This window comes from Mirounga leonina, unplaced genomic scaffold (genome assembly GCF_011800145.1).
Source record: "Mirounga leonina isolate KUSES-001 unplaced genomic scaffold, KU_Mleo_1.0 Mir_224, whole genome shotgun sequence".
Taxonomy (NCBI): domain Eukaryota; kingdom Metazoa; phylum Chordata; class Mammalia; order Carnivora; family Phocidae; genus Mirounga; species Mirounga leonina.
In genome coordinates this window covers 9662600-9682455 of record NW_023270615.1, presented here as the reverse complement: position 1 = coordinate 9682455, position 19856 = coordinate 9662600, and the positions used below count along the sequence as shown (strand labels likewise).

General features: G+C 43.0%; 1 protein-coding gene across 10 annotated transcripts in view; it reads left to right on the top strand.

The window, feature by feature from the left end:
• Window positions 1–9155, top strand: part of TJP2 (tight junction protein 2) — a 189344-nt gene extending 180189 nt beyond the window's left edge. For 8 of the 10 annotated variants that reach the window (XM_035029082.1, XM_035029081.1, XM_035029084.1 and 5 more), the window contains 6 exons: window positions 1217–1317; window positions 2544–2756; window positions 3931–4041; window positions 5384–5713; window positions 6829–6914; window positions 8118–9155. In XM_035029082.1, the coding sequence (XP_034884973.1) occupies window positions 1217–1317; window positions 2544–2756; window positions 3931–4041; window positions 5384–5713; window positions 6829–6914; window positions 8118–8283 (1007 nt within the window). In that variant the 3' untranslated portion in view covers window positions 8284–9155. The remainder of the gene's footprint in view (window positions 1–1216; window positions 1318–2543; window positions 2757–3930; window positions 4042–5383; window positions 5714–6828; window positions 6915–8117) is intronic. The other 2 variants (XM_035029083.1, XM_035029088.1) reach the window with 1 other exon arrangement.
• The last annotated feature ends 10701 nt before the right edge of the window (window positions 9156–19856 follow it).

The following is a 19856-nucleotide window of genomic DNA, read 5'->3' as shown; positions in this document are numbered from 1 at the left end:
TTTTGGGTGCTACACATAATGTCATAGCCTTTATTAAAAGGCTATGACACAGTTTAAAAAAATATCCTAATTTACCTGCAGTCTGATTATTTTAGGCCCGACTTAATTTATTATTCTGGAGCAATTTGCTTGACCATTTTATCCCTGTTAGGTCCATAAATTCATATTGCTGGAGAACGACTGCATATGTTTTACTTGGTTGGTATTTTGTGTTTGTTTTTATTTTTATTATTTTTAAAGATTTTATTTATTTATTCATGAGAGGCAGAGGGAGAAGCAGGCTCCCCAAGGCGCAGGGATCCCGATGCAGGACTCGATCCCAGGACCCTGGGATCATGACCTGAGCCGAAGGCAGACACTTAACCATCTGAGCCACCCAGGCGCCCTTGTATTTGTTTTTAGATGGGCTGTGCTCTATGGTGGCTAAGGCCATAGGTTCTAAAAGCAAACTTCTGAGCTTGTATCTAGGTTTCTTCACTTGTTTGGTGTGAGGCCTTGGGCTAGATACTCTCAATACTGTGCCTCAATTTCTCTTCTGTAAAATGGGGACAGTAGTGATACCTACTTTTTAAGGTTTGGATAAACAAGAAATGAGCTCATCCATGTAAGGTATTTGGAAAAGTGCTTGGTTGATCCATAGTACTATTATATAAGGTATATTTTGTTCTGAATAGAAAATACATATTCTTTAAATACACACCTGTAGAGTTTGGTTAATCTGTATACATATTCTAAAATATTTAAGCCTATCAAAAATAATATAACTTAAATGTTACCTTTAGTATTTTTTTTTGGAGATATCCAACAGTAAATTTGTGTATGCTTTTCTTATTTATAACATCCATGCCTATGTAACGATCTTAAAAATGCAGTACTTTTAGGTTTTAGATGTGTTTTCTTTGCTCCTAAAAACACAATTGTTAAACATACCTTTTAAAGGTAGCTTTTCTGAAAAATAGACATTCTGAAAAGAAAGTAATTCATTTTTGGCTTTAGAACATTCATCTGTAATGTAATCTCCCAACAGCTAGAGCAGTAATGGTTGTAATTACATTCAACTAAAGGGATTTATTTTTCAAATATGTGTGTACTTTCTCTTGCATTTGCCAAAGTTTTAATTCAAATATGACAAAAATGAGTAAAATTATGTGAAGTAGCATTTTTAATAAACGGTCCTCTGGAAATTGATGCAAACCTCTTGTTTACATTTCTATAGCTACTATCAACCTAAATTCAGCCAATGATAGCTGGTTTGGAAGCTTGAAGGACACAATTCAGCATCAGCAAGGAGAAGCAGTTTGGGTCTCTGAAGGAAAGGTATGTGGCATAGATACTCTGCTACGAGGTGAGAGTCCATGTTCTGAATCTTTTCTCAGGAGGGTAGTGAATGTAGTCAAACCATGCCCATTTGAAGTGATTCCAGCATATGTGCTAATCAAGTTTGAAATTTTACAAATTCTCTGAAAAAGTAATAAAATGAAGGGACTTTTCAAAGAAAAGTAGAATGTGATGTATGTGACCCTACATTCACTTCCCTTTTACTTTTAACGTAGTAACTAGTGTTGTATTCCAAGCACACTAATCAGAGCTTACAAGATCTTGTGCTGAGCTCCACAGCTTTCTTACTAAGGATATGGGAAAGTCAGCATGGAAGGGAGAGGTGAGGATAAGGGTCATGGAGAATTATTAAAAAAAAAAAAAAAAGGAAAAGCTAGCAGAGTTGGAATCATTAGCTTAGAAGATTGGAGGAGAATGTGTCCTAGGAATTCGGAATTTGAGTAGGTTGGTAAGAGGGTGCTCGGAACCTTGTGTAGGCTTCTAAAATTGGCTAGCTTCTCATCCTTGCAGGTAGTTTACCCATAGTTCTACTGAAGGGAGGAAGCAAAGAGATTATACAATTTCTTGTGGTTCTAAGGCTTTGGTGCTAGTATTCTGTAGTCCAGCTGAATTGAACTAGTTTGTGAGAGGTCAGAGGAAGATTTTGTTGCAAAAATGACTCAATTAACCAATTAGATTGTTGAGTCCTAGTCTTGCCCTTTGGAAACTGCATATTTAGTCAAGGTGTCTAGCATCTTCTGAGTGCTTACAGCCTACTGAGGTTCTGTGCTATAGCCTCCTTTGTGAGAACAGGTTGAACAGGACACAGCTTCCTTCCTCAAGGATTTGAGAATCTTGTGGAGGAATGGAGAGGTATGCAGCACCAGGCAGTGTATATTATTACAAGAGACAGTATTAGCAGAAAAAGCTTGAAAGGAGCTCAAAGTCTTGAAGAGGAGAAGCACAACAATCTGAGGAAGCATGGCTCAGTATTGGGATACAGGATGGTAGTAAGGATAGATAGGGTGGTGGGTTCCTAGTTTGAATCCCTGCACAAAAAGTCAACATAGTAATCTCAAGCCAAGTGATTTAAGGAAAATAAAGCTGACTTCCCTTTCTAGAAGTCAAAGTTTCAGTCACTTGGCTGTGCCCTTGGGAATTTTCTTGAGTCCCCACTCCCAGGAGCCATGTTGGCCCCACTGACCCTCCAAAACAAATTCCTCTAGATGGAAGGGATGGATGATGACCCTGAAGACCGCATGTCCTACTTAACTGCCATGGGTGCAGACTATCTGAGTTGCGACAGCCGCCTCATCAGTGACTTTGAAGACACCGACGGCGAAGGAGGCGCCTACACTGACAATGAGCTGGATGAGCCAGCTGAGGAGCCACTGGTGTCTTCCATCACCCGCTCCTCGGAGCCGGTGCAGCATGAGGAGGTGAGGCGAGGCAGGCCACAGGCTGTGAGGCCATGAGCAGGAAAAGGAGTTTCTGCTGTTTCACTTGAATTCTTCTGGACAGCTGTTTATTCAGGGTGCTGTGGAAGGTATTCCTTAGAGCTGGAACAGATGACTTTTAGGGGGTTTCTGATGCTAAGTCAATGCCTGTACAATAGCATTTGTGGCTCATGGGAAAGCCAGACAGGAACGACATGCTGGGCGAGGTTGAGTGATCAGCACTCATCACACTGATGTTCTCGAGCATGATGGATTCGCTAAACAGCTTTATGTGCCAGCTGTCAAATTACAAGTGGAACATTATTTTTAAATACAATTTTGTTGTATTTACTTGTAACCTTTGATTAGGTTTCTTTGTACTTTTAGGTATCCTTGCTTTTTCTTATCCATCCTACCTTTAACCTTTCTAATCTTGCCAAAACTCCTAAGTATTTCCCCATCAGTTTCCTTCTCTCTTGTACTTCAATTTTTTAATTGAGTTTCTGATCAAATATACATCTGATCCTGCATACTGTGCATCCACCAGTGAATAGACAACTTCTGTGATCCTAGAGATCGTGTCAACAGGCACTAAGGACCAATTAGTAGTTACACCTCAGAGAACACTGGGATAATGGAGATGAGGTTATCCATATATTTGAATAGTTATTTTTGTGGACTTCTCTTTAGCAAGTCAGCTCATTTTGGTGAATGGTTTTTACTCTTTATGAAATAGAAGTACCAAAAAATAAGTTGAGTGGGGGATAAAACCCACCAAGGCCAAAAAATTAGTACATACCGGTAGACAAGTTATAAAGAATAAATTAACTCGCTAATAGCTACAGGTAGATGAGCTTATGCTTAAAAATATTAACAGCTGTAAGTGATAAAAGAGATTTTAGACTTTAGGAGGACTTTGGGGGGGATTATTTTAAAGGAAGAGACTACTATAATGGATGCTAGTTAAAAAAAAAAAATCTTAAGCATTTGCTAATGGAAATATGCTGATATCTGCCTTTTCAGTAAAGAAGCACTGGGTCAGTATCCTAATTTACACAAGTTATGAACCTCAGCTTCTGAATTCTTGCAACTTGGCAGAAGTCCAGCAAAGTAGATGAGTGTTCTTCTTCTTTTTGCTGGGATCTTCTTGTTGTGAATGAACTTTTATGTCTTGTAGAGCGTAAGGAAGCCCAGCCCAGAGCCACGAGCTCAGATGAGGAGGGCTGCTAGCAGAGATCAACTTAGGGACAGTAGCCCACCCCCAGCATTCAAGCCAGAACCACCTAAGGTATGTGGCTGGGAAGCCCACGATGGGGAGGAAGAATAAGCAGATACCTGGAAGCTTCCTGCATAGCCAGGAAGAGCACACACAATGAGATGGTGTTGAATTATGGTTTTGGCTCACTCTTTTGCTATTAAAACGTGTCTTTTGGTTTGTTGGGTGAACCCCAAAATTAGGGAAGAGTGAAAAGAAGGAAAGTCAGTTTTAAGAGAGCATACAGTTTTAGAACTGTTGGTATTTTATTTATTTATTTACTTATTCATTTATTTTTATTTTTTTTAAAGATTTTATTTATTTGACAGAGCACAAGCAGAAGGAGAGAGAGGGAGAAGCAGGCTCCCTGCTGGGCAAGGAGCCTGATGTGGGACTCGATCCCAGGACCCTGGGATCATGACCCGGGCCGAAGGCAGCCGCTTAACCGACTGAGCCACCCAAGCGTCCCGTCATTTATTATTTTTTATTTAAAATTTTATTTCAGCAAGAATAAAAGTTTGACAAATACTGAATGTCCAGAAGCACCGATCTCAGAATCTGTTTTTCTTTTTCAGTTAGAGTTTTCTGCCCACAGTCTGATTTAGAGATAGCAGAAAATCCCTACTGGTGATTTATTACAGAAAACAATCACCACCACTGTTTATGATGCCTCTCATTATGAGGACAGCATAATTTATTTTTAAATTAAATCATTACTCAGAACAGAATCAATAATAACACATGGTGTATGTCATATCATTTTTGACCCCCTTTCTGAATCAAATCTATAAATAGAGGCTTTCCCTAATAACCCAATAAAATTTCTCCATTTAACTCAATACTTTAGATAGGAAGAAAGTAATCACTGATTATGTGAGCTGTCAGAAATAAGTGACCTCATAAAATGTATCACTGAAAATGTACAAGCAGGCCTAGGATTGAAGTCTCATTCATGGCTGGACAGAGGCCTTCCCTCTGGGCTAGGGCATGCACCCTTGGTATGTGAACTCAGGATCCCACTCTTTGATCCTGAATCCCCCTGGCTTGTTCTGAGGTCTTCTCCAAGATACTAATCTTAATCTCTTCTAGTACAAAAATAGGTCTGATCTGCCTCTACACTTGCAGGCCTCCCAGCCCTTCCCCAACACCCCCCTGGTTTCCTAGAGCTCTTAGTACTTTTTTGTAGGAAGCAAGGTAGGGCTCAGGATGCCCAACCAGTGGCTGTTTGTCCTGCAGTATTTGATTCCTTGTCAGAATGGTATTTGTTGACCATCTCTGGAAACTGATCAGGAAACGGGAGTGTATTAAATCACTAATACAGATTTGAAAATAAATGGAAAGCCCAGGGTAAAAATATGTTCATTGTTCTCTGCAGGCCAAAATCCAGAACAGAGAAGAATCCTTTGACTTCTCCAGATCCCATGAATATAAGTCAAACCCTTCAGCCGTTGCTGGTAATGAAGTTTCCGGGGCATCTACCAAAGGTTATCCCCCTCCTGTTGCAGCAAAACCTGCCTTTGGAAGGTCTATACTGAAGCCCTCCACTCCTGTCCCTGCCCCAGAGTGTGAGGAGGTGGGAGAGGGCAGTGAGGAGCAAGAAGGCACTCCCAAGTCTGTCCTGGGCAAAGTAAAAATATTTGAGAAGATGGATCACAAGGCAAGATTACAGAGAATGCAAGAGCTCCAAGAAGCACAGAATGCAAGGGTAATTGTTTTTAAACCACTAGACTGCCTTAGCATGTCAAGAGTAAAAGTGTTCAGTTTCATTTCATGTAATGATTTGCAGTCCTTTTTTCCCCGGTACAGACGTGAAGAGGATGTTCACGTGCCTGATACCCCAGGCACATGCTATGTGTATATACCCGTTTCCAGATTACCAGCTATCACTGTGTCCCTCTTTCTTCTAATCAAGAAAGCCTAACGGTATAGGTGAAAAAGATTCTGCTTTTCATACCTCAGAACTTTAGATCAGGTTCTGGAATGGGGAAGTAGTAGGACAAGAGAATCAGTGCCTGTCTGAAGTTATTTTTCCTTAGAACATTGTTGTATTTGTTTGGTAACGGAATTTTAATTTGCTCCCAGATTTGCCATAGAAACCAAGCAAACCTTGGATGCTAAAATGAAAGGCCCATAGATTGTACTTTTTGATACTGTTTGAATTTTTGTACCATATGCATATCTAACTTTCACAAGTCAAAGAAGAATGTAAGTAAAGACTCCTGGAACATACTCTGCCCAGTGAATAGGGGAGTTTTTCTTCATTTAAGACCGTCACAATAGCAGCAGTGCTTCTGAGCATTTTTCTTTTTCTGTTTTGTTTGTTTGTTTTGGCAGTAAAATATACATAACATTTACCATTTTAACCATTTTTTCCCATTTTAACTATTTTTTAAGTGTTCAGTGGCATTAAGTACATTTACAGTGTTCTCCAGTCCTCACCACCATCCATCTCCAGAACTTTTTCATCCCTCCTCACTGAACCTCCCCCCATTATCCCCTCCCCCATCCCTGGTAATCACCATACTACTGTCTGTCTTCATGAATTTGACTACTTAGGAACCCCCTTTAAATGGAATCATACAGTATTTGTCCTTGTTGTAGCATGTGGCAGAATTTCATTGCTTTTAAACATTTTTCTTATTTGACATGTAATACTAGGCAATCACATACAACCATAAAAACTAGAGAGTTGCTTCTGTTTTTCCTCCTCTATTCAAAATGGGATTGGAAAATGGGACCAGCAAGAAACCAGCAAGCCACCCAGCAATTATTCATTCTTTCCCTTTTGTTCTTTTTTTTCTTCCCCTGTAATTACTACAGATTGAAATTGCTCAGAAGCATCCTGATATCTATGCAGTTCCAATCAAAACACACAAGCCAGACCCTGGCCTTTCCCAGCACACAAGGTAAGGGCTGCTCAACAGTATTAGGTGTAAAAAGGGGGCCTGGACTCCTGAGAAAGAATTTCTTCACCAACTTTTCAGTGTAACAAGACAACTTTTTTTCCTGGCCAACTATTTACCTTATTCAGCCCAAAAAAATTTTTTTAAAGATTTATTTCAGAGAGAGAGAGAGCACAAGCAAGAGGGGCAGAGGGAGAGGGAGAGAGAATCTCAAGCAAACTCCACAGTGAGCACTGTGCCAGACACAGGGCTCGATCCCAGGACCCTGAGATCACGACCTGAGATGAAATCAAGAGTCGGACGCTTGACCAACTGCACCACTCAGACGCCCCCTTATTCAGTCAAATTTAATTGTAAAGATTATAGAGCCAAAATTTCATTGTAAGTAAAACCGACAAAGTGTAATCACTGACATTTCAAATTAGTCCCCTTTGACACACTGAAGCATAGATATGCTAAACTGTATTGGGAGAGCACATGAGCAAAATTCCTGGGTTTAGATACTAATTGTGGCTCTTATTCAATATATTCTGGCTCTTAGTCAAGCTCCTTAATTCCTCTGCATCACTTAGCAAAGTCAGGCCACTTGTGCTGAAGTGCAGTCTGAAGAGAGGGTGACAATCAATTGACCAATGTTGGTAAGATGCTTTATATTTAAAATGCTACATCAACACAGGAATTACGGCAGTGTCTTCCTGTCGAGGTTTTAATACTGGATTGTCCTGCTTCCAAGAATAGAAAAAAACAAGTCACATTTTCTTGTGGCCAATCTGACTGGAAGCTAGAGTTTAGTTTTACAGCAATAGAAAACTAGAGGCAAATGTCTTCTTTAACAATTGAACCGTGGTACAGCCAACCAGGTGGACCCTAGTTGACTGAAACTAGAAGAGAAGTCACTCTGCTGGATGAGCTTGTAGCCAAAGACACAGGTGGGGAAGGCACCCTCGGTCCAATGGGGGAATTCTTAGGTCAAGGAGCACAGGGCTGGCTTCCTCACTCACTGCCCACGTGGGCACTGGCCTTAACCTGTTACTCCCTGATGATGAACCTGCAGCGGGGCCAAAAGTGTCCCTGGTCTGTCAGCAGAGTGTGGCGTGTGTCTCAGAGGTTTGCAGTCAGTCCTGGGCATGGACATGGCCGCACTTCCATGGGGCAGTCAGAAGCACTGGATAAGCTGTGATGCATTTAACACTCTCACTTTGTTAGTTCCAGGCCACCTGAGCCCCAGAAAGGTCCCTCCAGACTCTACCAGGATCCCAGAGGAAGTTACAGCAGTGATGCTGAAGAGGAAGAATACCGCCAGCAGCTGTCAGAACACTCAAAGCGAGGTTATTACAGCCAGCCTTCCCGGTACCGGGACACGGAATTATAGAGGACTGCGAACCGACTCTTCTGTCTCTCCACGGCCACCGCTTCAGAGCAATGCTCCCACTGAGCCACGGGATGGTTCTTTCTAGTGAAAATACACTGTGGAGATGTGGGACCTGAACTCCCGTCTCCTCAAGGGGAGCCCAGGGGTCAGCCAATGGAGATTAAGAACTGAAGGCTCTGTGGAACTGGGTCTCGGGAGTTCATGGCCTTTTGCTCAGAATTAAGAAAAACACTACAGTCTGATACTGTTACCTGTTTCAGTGGACCAAATTCTGTATTAATTCATTTGCATATTTTTAACAAGTATATTAAGAAGTGATAACTATTTTCCCTCATCAATATCTGCCTTAGAGGACTGTTTCAGTGAGAGACAGAATGTGGAAAAGGAATTAAAATACTGTCAGACTCAAACTAAATTCAAAGAAATATTACAATTCTAAGTGCCTTTGATGAGAAGTGTCTTAAATTTTCTTCCTCTGAAGCTTTATGCAGAGCCATAATGGACTAAAACATTTTTTTTTTTTCATGTGCTAGTGTTTTTTTTTAAATGTTATGTTAATCCCCAGGACTAAAACATTTTGACTAAAGTTTTTTACCAGCTTACAAGCTATGGTTTTCTCTGCACTGTGTCATCTTTTCAAGGCATTTGTCTTTGTAATATTTTCCATAAAATCTGACTGTATATATAGTAGCTATACTTGGTAGTTCAGTTACCAGTGCTAAATAGCTTGAAAACCAAGAAATTGGTACAGAAATTTTTTGTCCCTTAAAACCATGTGCTCCACAAAAGCAGATACTTCAAAAAACCGTATTTCCAAAAGTGTGTGTATTGACAACAGTTTTATAATTTAATAAAAAGGATACTGCAGTCAATGATTTGCTTTGTGGTAGATTTCTGCACTCGTTTCTATTTCTGAAAGCAACTTTTATTTCAATTAGTGATCATGAAATGAGAACACACTCCTTGCTGAACATGAAAATGGAGACCCATGTGGAAAAGAAAATGAAACTTACCCAGCATCTTATCCTTCAGATAATTTTAGTGCATTTCCTCGGAGTACATATTTGTGGATGTCTGTATATGTTATAATTAGGGGTATACCGTATTTGCAGTTCTGTTTTCTACTTTCTCCTTTTTTTTTTAAGGATTTTATTCATTCATTTGAGAGAGGGTGAGCACAGCAGGGGGGGGTTGGGGTGAGGGGTTGGGGAGGGACAAGCAGACTCCCTGCTGAGCGCGGAGCCCCATGTGGGCTTATCCTCATGACCCCGAGATCATGACCTGAGCCAAAATCAAGAGTCAGATGCTGGGCGCCTGGCTGGCTCAGTTGGTTAAGCGACTGCCTTCGGCTCAGGTCATGATCCTGGAGTCCTAGGATCGAGTCCCGCATCCGGCTCCCTGCTTAGCAGGGAGTCTGCTTCTCCCTCGGACCCTCCCCCCTTCATGTGCTTTCTCTCTCTCATTCTCTTAAAAAAAAAAAAAAAAAAAGATGGTTAACCAACTGAGCCACCGAGGCACCCATTTTCTACTGTTTCTATTTAACATTCTATCATGAACGTTTCTCACAGATAGTTAAAACTCAGGTATGCATCATTGCTAGTTAACTGCAAAATAGTATATCCTGTGACTTCATTACTAGACAATTCTGCTATCTTTAGTAGTTTGGATTGTTTACAGTTTTTTGTCTCTTTTACATGCGATGTACCTCTGTGTATAATCCATTTCCGTACATCAATGATCAGCATTTTAATCCTTTTCTGCAGGTAGCTTCTCAGAAGTGGAATTACTGAGCAAAAGCATAAGGAACATTTTTAAGGCTCTTAATATCTACTGCCAAATTGCTTCCTAGAAAAGTTGCATCAATTTATACTCCCACATTCACTCTTTAAAGGTTGTTTAGATGTTTAGAAGTTAGATGATGTTTAGAAGTTAAACAAGACGGCCTAGGAATTTAGGCTTGTATGAATCAAAAGTACACTGAATTTAGGAAAGAAGAAGAGTCGTCTTGGTTTCCATTAAGAGTCTTTTATAATATGAACTGCCATAAAGGTGTTTAGCTTTGAGTTAGAAATTCAGCTTACTCAAAACAGTTGTATTATAAATATGTCCTTGATTGTGTCTCTATCTATCTTAGTGCTAAAATTTATAAACCATTTAGTGCAGTACCATGAATTTCTGAGCAGTCCTGAAGACACTGACTCAAATCTGTGTATTTGGTAAATAAAAGTCACCTTTTGTGGATGGAAGAAGATACACTGGTTATATGATGACTTAGTTTGCTAGTGTCCTTTAACTACCTGAATGAGCCTTTGGAAAGGAGGCTTTTCATCAGGAGCTGGGCTGTCATCTGGCTCTAGCACTTTTTTTGTGGTACATTAAGTGGTGCAGACCAGCAGGACCTCTGTTCCCCATAAGGTCCCACAGTATGCCCGACGGACCACTAGTGCCTGCCCCACCCATTTTTCATTAATACTCTGTTCTGGAAAGGATTTAAGGCTGCCTATGATACACGTGGATTGTAATTTAGAAAAACGGGCACTAGGCAAATGAGGAAAGAAGGGAGAAGAATGTCAGAAAAGTAAAGACAAAGCCACGAGTGAGGGTACTGTTCACTACACATTGGGCTCCTCTGCTTTCCAGAGGCCCGTGTAGGGCACAAGATGACTGCTACCTGATTTGATTCAAAATGTCCATAAAGAGGTGGGGAAATTGTTCTGGAATTCTCCCCCTACTCCCACTCTTTATTCTGTGGGGCTTTACACTGTGTCCTGCACCCACGTCCACTTGCTTGTAAGGATGACTTTGGAGGTCTGTTTCTTAAAGATTTTATGTATGTATGTATGTATGTTTAAAGGTTTTATCTGTGTATTTGACAGAGAGACAGCGGGAGAGGGAACACAAGCAGGGGGAGTGGGAGAGGGAGAAGCGGGCTTCCCGCTGAGCAGGGAGCCCGATGCGGGGCTCGATCCCAGGACCCTGGGATCATGACCTGAGCCGAAGGCAGACGCTTAACCGACTGAGCCACTCAGGCGCCCCTATTAATATTTTTAAAGATTTTATTTATTTATTTAAATGAGAGAGAGCACATGGGAGTGCATAGGGGCAGATGGAGAGGGAGAAGCAGGCTTCCCGCTGAGCAGGGAGCTGGACGCAGGGCTCCATCCCAGGACCCTGCGATCATGACCTGAGCCGAGGGCAGACGCTTAACGACTGAGCGACCCAGGCGCCCCTAGAGATTTTATTTTTAAAATAATCTCTACACCCAACGTGGAGCTTGAACCCACAACCCCGAGATCAAGAGTCATATGCTCCACCGACTGAGCCAGCCAGGCCCCCGCCAGAGGTGTTTCTTACCGTGTTCTTTCATGTAAGCCACTAGCACAATTCCAAGAGCCCTTTAGTAAAAATTCTGGACAAGGCACCCAAAAAGTGCGGGGGAGAAACACCACCCTGGAGCCTGGTCTAATCCAGACTTCAACTCTAGAGTATCTGGGGCCAATGCCTCCCAAATAGCCACATGACAGGCATAAAGCCGCAAGAAAAATACATCCCCACCTTTCTGGAAAATCCATTTTACTCAAAGACGGGGGGGAAGGGGGATGTCTAAAACATAGGGCAGATCACGCAGCACAATGCAAACCTCACACGAACTAGTAGAATAAAACATGGCACTTACCCGAACCACTGCATCCCCAGCAGGTGCGCGGCCTCCGGCCTCCTGCCTGGAGCCTTCCGGCGTCCTCCACACGGTGGTCCGGCCTCACAAGCAGCGTGCTCGGTGTCTGCCAGTCAGAACAGTGCTTCCTAACTCCCCGTCCGTTCCCGAGCTTCCCGGTTCTATCAACCACGATTCTGCTCCAGGGACAGCAGAAATGGGAGTGAGGGGGCTCGGGGGCGGTCTGAATTCGGGGAGCAGCACCAGGCCTTGAGTATAAAACGCGCGCGAAGTCCAAGGTAAGTCCTCAGTGGGAGGCCAGAGCTCAACCCCACCAAGAAACGCCGTCGAACAGTGTAACACCCGCGCCTCGTAGTTTTCCCACTCCGGCGGCAGGGAGGCCGAGCCCCCTGTTCACCCAACTGGCCTCGGGTTTTTGAGGGCTACTCCGTGCGTGTGCGTGTGCGTGCGTACGCGTACGCATGCGTCCGTGCGTGTGCGCGCGCACATGCGCGTGTGTGCTCATCGCACGTCTTCGCGTCCCTCCGTCAAGCGAGGGACTGCCTGCAGAGAGAGGCTGCTGAAAGGCTGGAGCGCCTAGCGGAGCAAGGCGCCAGGGCACAGAAAACCCGCAGCCTGTGTCAGGGTGATGAATGGGCTGTGAGTCTACTGAGGCCTCCAAGATGAGCGAGGTTTCCTGCATAGTGTTTTCGGATGGGCTGGGAGAGACACTAGAAGAACGAGAGCATTGGCCTTTAGGCAGAATGGGGAGGGGAACGCCTAAGTACATGCATGTATCAGCAGGGTTCTCTAGAGAAACAGAACCAACAGGATGGGGCGCCTGGGTCACTCAGTCAGTTAAGCGTCTGCCTTGTGCTCAGGTCAGGACGAGCCCCCTGTCGGGCTTCCTATTCAGTGGAGAGCCTGCTTCTCCTTCTCCCTCTGCCTGCCGCTCTGCCTACTTGTGCTCTCTCTGTATGTATGTATGTATGTATGTATGTATGTTTGTATGTATGTATGTATGTATAAATAAATAAATATCATAGGATGAGTACCTCCAAAATCTGCAGAGTAGGCAGAGGTAGATAGCGATCTCCTGCAGAGGCAGCCCTTAGAGGTTGTAAGCCCAGGTTCTGCAATCAAAGCAGTTTTACATCACGTTTTGTCAGTTACTAGCATAGAACCTTGGGCAAGTTACTCAACTGTTTAAGCCTCGTTCTTTTCATGTATAAAGTAAGGACAGAAAACGGCAACACTATGTCATATTTGTGTGGGGGGCACTTAAATAGGTTGGTGAGCATAAAATGTTTGCAGTAGTAGTTGGCACAAAATAAATGCTCAATTAAATTAGCTAGTAGCATGATCCCTACCAATGGTTTCACCATACCAGTTTAGAAACATGAGTGATGTCTTTGATTTTCTTACTCTTCCTCCAAATGATGACCTACTTTATTCAACTTAAGAACTATTTTTAATTTGTCCCTCCGTCCCTTTTCCCACAGCCACTACCCTAGTTCAGATGGTTGTAAACTTTCTAACCCTCTCTCCAGCTAAACAGAATCGTCCTTCTAAAATAGATCCGAGAATGTCCCCTGCTGCTTAAAAAAAGTGAAGACTTGCCCTTGCCTACAACAAAGTTTTATTCTTTTATTTTTTATTGAGATACAGTTGACATATAACATTGTGTAAGTTTAAGGTATGCAACGTGTTGACTTGATACATTTATATATTGCATTATGATTACCACCTTAGTGTTAGCTAACACCTCTATCATGTTATGTAATTATCGTTTCTTTTTTGTGGTGAGAACAAGTAAGACCTAGTCTCTGAGCAATAAAGTTCAGTTCTTTATCATAGCATTCAAGGTGGAAGACTGCATCATCTAATTCTTCATGCCCTCTCTTTATTTATGTCCTTTGCCATATGACTCTACAGTTCCTTCCACTAAAGGGTTGGAATGTATTTCCCCACCACTTGCCTTCGGATTGACCATGTGTTTTTCTCTCTTGCATCTCTGCTATCCTATGAGAGGAAACTCCTCAGGCTAGCAGCTGTTCTCTGAGCAGGGTGAGAGGGAGCAGAAACATTCTAGCTGAGTCCAGCCTATATCGGAAGAAGTATAAGAAATAATAAACAAGCATTGTTTTAAACCGCTGAGTTTTGGGGTGGTTTGTTATGTAATAGCAGACCCCCAAATCCTTTTTCAGGTAACTTTCTCCTGCAAAGCCCATGTATCTTCCAATTTCATAGGAGGACTTGTTCCCAACTGTGATAATGTGATTTATAAGAAATATATAGTTGGTCATTCAGATAGCCAAAATATATTTTTCATGTTGGTCTCTGTCCACAGTTCCTGGTTCACAGCCCCCCCAAACGCTTGGAACTCCCTAAGTGTTAAGAGTGATAAAGGAATTTTCTGTTATATTAACGAGGTGACTTTTAGTCCCCACCCATGGATGAGGGCTGGTTGCCAGGATAACCAACCATGTGATTAGAGCATTGGAACCTTAGGTGCCCACCCCTCCCGAGTTGAACCAGCCAATGAGCAATGACTTAGTCAATCATGACTATGCATTGGAACCTCCATAAAAACCCAAGAGGGCTGGGTTCAGAGAGCTTCCTGATTGGTGATCACGTGGAGATGCAGGGAGAGTGGCACCCAGGAGAGGGCATGAAAATTCCACAAAATTACCCCCTACCTTGCCCCATGTATCTGGCTGTTGATTTGCATCCTTTATCATATTCTTTAATAAACTGGTAACATAAGTTAAGTGTTTCCCTGAGTTCTGTGAGGTGTTCTAGCACATTAAAGGAACCTGAGGAGGGGATGGTTGGAACCTCCAATCTGTAGCCAGTAGATCAGAAGCACAAGTAACAGCCTGGGGCTTGTGACTGGCATCTGAAGTGAGTGGAATGACTGAGTCTTTAACCTGTGGAATCTGATGCTATCTCTGGGTGGACAATGTCAGAAATGAGTTGAGTTCTGCAACACCCAAGTGGTAGTTGAGGATTGCTTGGTGTTGTGTGTTGAGGAGCTTCCCCTGATCCCCACCCCACACACACTGGAATTGGGTCGGGGAACCAAAGAAAGTTGGTATCAGTTGACCAATACATTTCTTGAATTCTCTACTGTTTCTTCAGCTGAGAATACGCTTCCCTTTTCTTCACCATCTTTCAAAATCCTACTCATCCTTCTAGGTCCAGCTAATATGTCACATTTTCTGTCAGGCCTTCTCTGATACCTCTGTTACCTCTGATAACACCAATTCCTTCAGTAATCTCCCATAGTCCTTTATCTATATTCTCTGATACTCTAGTTATCAAAGTATACCTATGCTTCCCACTCACCTCTAAGCTTCTTCAAGGGGAGTATGTGTGGGACTGACTCATCTTTGTATCCTCTTCAGTGCCCTGCATATATTCCAGAAATGTTTGTTGGAAAAATGGAATGAATAAATGAGGGAGGAATAAATTAAAATGTAATGTCTGTCTTCTACAAAAGCATATCAGTGACCTAATGATTTGCTGACATTGGACCCAGTTTAAACTTCAATTCTGATACCACTGATATAAACTGGAGAACATTAGTAAAACAAGTCAAGAAAAACTGCTAAGAATTTAGTTTGGCTAGGAAAAGACAAACTCAAAGTATAATTTTCAAGAGGATGAAATTATGATTCTCATGCAAATATAAAATGAATACATGTCAAAGATTTTATTCAGTACATTACTTAATGAAGGAAACAGTAAGGTGTTCATACTGGTTTAAAGAGCATTTGAGGGGGCGCCTGGGTGGCTCAGTTGGTTAAGCGACTGCCTTCAGCTCAGGTCATGATCCCAGGGTCCTGGGATCAAGCCCCGCATCGGGCTCCCTGCTCAGGGGGAAGCCTGCTTCTCCCTCTCCCACTCCCCCTGCTTGTGTTCCCTTTCTCGCTGTCTCTCTGTCTCTCTGTCTCTCTGTCAATTAAATAAATAAATAAAATCTTAAAAAAAAAAAGAGCATTTGAGGGGGGCACCTTGGTGGCTCAGTCGTTAAGCATCTGCCTTCGGCTCAGGTCATGATCCCGGGGTCCTGGGATTGAGGCCCGCACCGGGCTCCCTGCTCAGGGGGAAGCCTGCTTCTCCCTCTCCCACTCCCCCTGCTTGTGTTCCCTCTCTTGCTGTGTCTCTCTCTGTCAAATAAATAAATAAAAAATCTTAAAAAAAAAAAAAAAAATAAAGAGCAGGGGCGCCTGGGTGGCTCAGTTGGTTAAGCGACTGCTTTCGGCTCAGGTCATGATCCTGGAGTCTCAGGATCAAGTCCCCCATCAGGCTCCCTGCTCGGCGGGGAGTCTGCTTCTCCCTCTGACCCTTCCCCCTCTCATGTGCTCTCTCTCTCTCTCTCGTTCTCACTCTCTCAAATAAATAAATAAAATCTTTAAAAGAAAATAAAGAGCATTTGAAGAGCTAGGTACACATAAGCAATTAAATGAGGAATATTACAATAAGAATTCTGTTACATAAAAAACTGGTTAATATCCTATAGAACAGTAAATGATTACTTTTGTAGATATCTTTTTCACCAGACAGAAATGATTTGTACCTCTACCAGATAAAAATTTACACAATAACATGTAATTTCACTAAGTCTGGGAACTTTGGTAAATAGTTTTAGCACTAATTAGTCACTGCATGAATTATGCTTAATAGTCACACCAATTATTTTGTAGATCATTAAAAAGATTAATTCCTGAAATTTGGATTATCACAGGAATTTTGGCAAGCTAAGTCAATTAAAAGTATTTATTGAGTGTGTCTGTGTGCAGATAAACAAAAGTACTATGTTCTGAATATGATCCATTTTCTGACTTTCAGAAGTTTACACTATAAATTATTGGTGTAGGAATTTCCTGAATGGGTAGTCAGATTGGTTCTTTGAAACAGTCCTGCATGGTGGGAGTGGCAGTTATAGCTCTGCTAATTTTATAAGTAATCCATAACTTCATTATGTAACTTGCTCAGAATCCTTCAGCTATTAAATCACACATACAGTTTGGATTCAAAACACGGTTTTCTGTTTCTCCATCCAGTCTTCCTGTTTCTCCATCTAGAGGCCCCTTTCATAGGATGTCTTGAAATAGTTTTTTTTTTTAAGATTTTATTTATTTATTTGACAGAAAGAGACACAGCAAGAGAGGGAACACAAGCAAGGGGAGTGGGAGAGGGAGAAGTAGGCCCCCTGCGGAGCAGGGAGCCCGATGCGGGGCTCGATCCCAGGACCCTGGGATCATGACCCGAGCCGAAGGCAGACACTTAATGACTGAGCCACCCAGGCGCCCCTTGAAATAGTTGGTGGATCATGTTGTATGGCTTTCAGTTTACAATTTTTTAAAAAAGATTTTATTTATTCATTTACTTGAGAGGGAAAGAGAGAAAATGAGCAGGAGGGAGAAGGAAAGAGAATCTGAAGCAGACTCCAGGCTGAGTGCAAAGGCCCATGTTGGACTCGATCCCATGACCTCAACATCATGACCTGAGCCGAAACCAGGAGTTGGATGCTTAACTGACTGAGCCACCCAGACGCCCTTCAATTTACAAAAAATAAACAAATAAGTAAATAAAATAGTACTTTAGAGCTGGGCCTGCATATTGTGAGAACCCACAGAACTAACCTAGTTCACAAACTTCTTTGGCCTACACGGGGCAATGAAATTTTCTTAAATTTAAACATCAGCAGATTTTACGCACAAGTCCACATCTGGGATATTTCTTTACAAAATGGCAGATTGGGCAGTTCGGGGCTCACGTCTGTGCCTGACTGCAGGCCGGAGCTGGGTGCCTGCTGCCCCATACAGAGAGCACCCACCTTACTCATCTGGCCTTCGTTATGGCAGAGTGCCCTGAGTTTGCAACCTCAGCTCACCTCTTCCCTGCATCCCCCACCTCCTCCCCTCCCCAAGCAGTGTGCAGCATCCAGGCATCTGCAAGGGAAGCCAGGGTCCTGAACACGAAAAAGGAACTCTGCAGCCCCCTTGGGATGGTTTGCCACTTACTTGACAAGACAGACCAGAGGTTTCACGTGGTTCTCAAGGGAACTAATGAGTATACCTCTTCAAGTCCTGTTTTCTGTGGCTATTACTGTTGGAATGGGTTGGAACAAGAACAAAGAGATCTGGGGAAGGCTGGCAGATATATCTGTGTTGCTTAGACCTTGAAATTCTGCTGAAAAGGACCAAATGGGATTTCGGAGGGATGGCTGGCTACCTTTGTTAGTAAGGTGACTGCAGAGTTCGTCTTTGTGGACGTGGTCTGGGGAAATGCATTCTGAAAAATTCTCTAAAGAAATAGAACTTTGTCTAGTACATGCCAGGGGATTAGATAATAGTTTTAGGCCCAGCTGCTGGACTTGTGCCTGTGTCTGTATTCTTCTTCAGGCCTAAATTAATTAACATTTCATCAATTAGTCATTACTTATCCATCCATAGACATGCAGGTGACAGAGAAGAGAGGAAGCCACTGCTACACTCTTCTGCTAACTGGGCTAACTGGGCTCAAAGGGGGTCACATGGAAGAATAGTAGTGCTTATTCTGTGGGATGGGAACAGGAGGCCGTGCCTTCTCCCCACCCGTAACTTTGTTGTTTGCTGCACAGATAATTGTGCTAAGAGAGGAAAAGTGTCCTAGGAGAGGGAGCCCGAGAGCCTGGGCTAGAGCCAGTCACCCCCGTCCTCAGCTCAGACATCTGGCTGCAGTTAGTCACTGGTCCTGTGACCCAGGCTACGTTGCCCAAGGCTCAGTCTCCTCTACAAAAATAGGATAGCAGTAGTTCTGCTCACAAGTGTGACTGTGAGAAACGAAGAATCAGTGTAAGTGACTGGCCCGATGTAAAGCACTACACAAATATGAGCCAAACCTACCACCAATATATGTTGGCTTCCTTTCCTTTTGTGTATGTGTGTGTGTGTGTGTTAAAGATTTTATTTATTGATTTGAGTGAGAGAGAGCACAAGTAGGGGGCAGGGAAAAGCAGACTCCCTGCTGAACAGGGCACCCGATATGGGACTCGATCCCAGGATCCCGGGATCATGACTTGAGTTGAAGGCAGACGCTTAACCAACTGAGCCACCCAGGCGCCCCCTCCCCCCCATTAACCATTTTAAAGTGTACAACTCAGGGGCCCTTGGTACATTTGCAGTGTTGGGCAAACATCACCTCTATCTAGTTCCATGACATTTTCATCACCCCACATGGAAACCCTGTTTCCATTAAGCAGTTACTTTCCATGCACTCCTCCCCTAGCCCCTGGCCACCCTTAGTCTGCTTTCTCTACAGAGTGGCATATTCTGGACGTTGCATATAAGTGGAATCCTACAATACGTGACCTTTTGCGTCTAGCTTCTTTCACGTAGCATAATACCTTGGAGGCTCAAAAACCATTATTTTGATTATCACTACCTTTTGAACTCCTCTGGCTAACATTCCAGAATTATGAGGATCCTTTTTGAGAGTGAAGAGAAGATATTAAAACCCAAAACAAATAATGGTTAAAACGCCTTCTAGGACAAATAGAGCTTCCTTCTCTGCATGTTTAGGTGCCAAATATTTTGGGGTAAGTGGGAGACAAAGCTGCAGGTCACTGCAACCTCATAGTGACACAAGTGACAGGGCTGGGTGTGTCTCCCTTGCTTGTGGGTCATCCCTCCCTCACCCACAGCTACTGCTGATGAGGCTGAGGGCAAACACCCACGTTTAAGAACTAGAACGCTGCAGAGCAGCCTGAACCCTGCCCAAACAGACTTCTCCACATGCCTGGACCTCAGGCAGGTGCTGAACATGGAGGTGATAGGCAGAGGGTCAACAGGCCGTGTGTCAGCCCCGGAGAAGAGGAGAGAAATTCAGAGAACAGCCCAAAGCCCTTGCCTATGGGGAAGGTCTATTT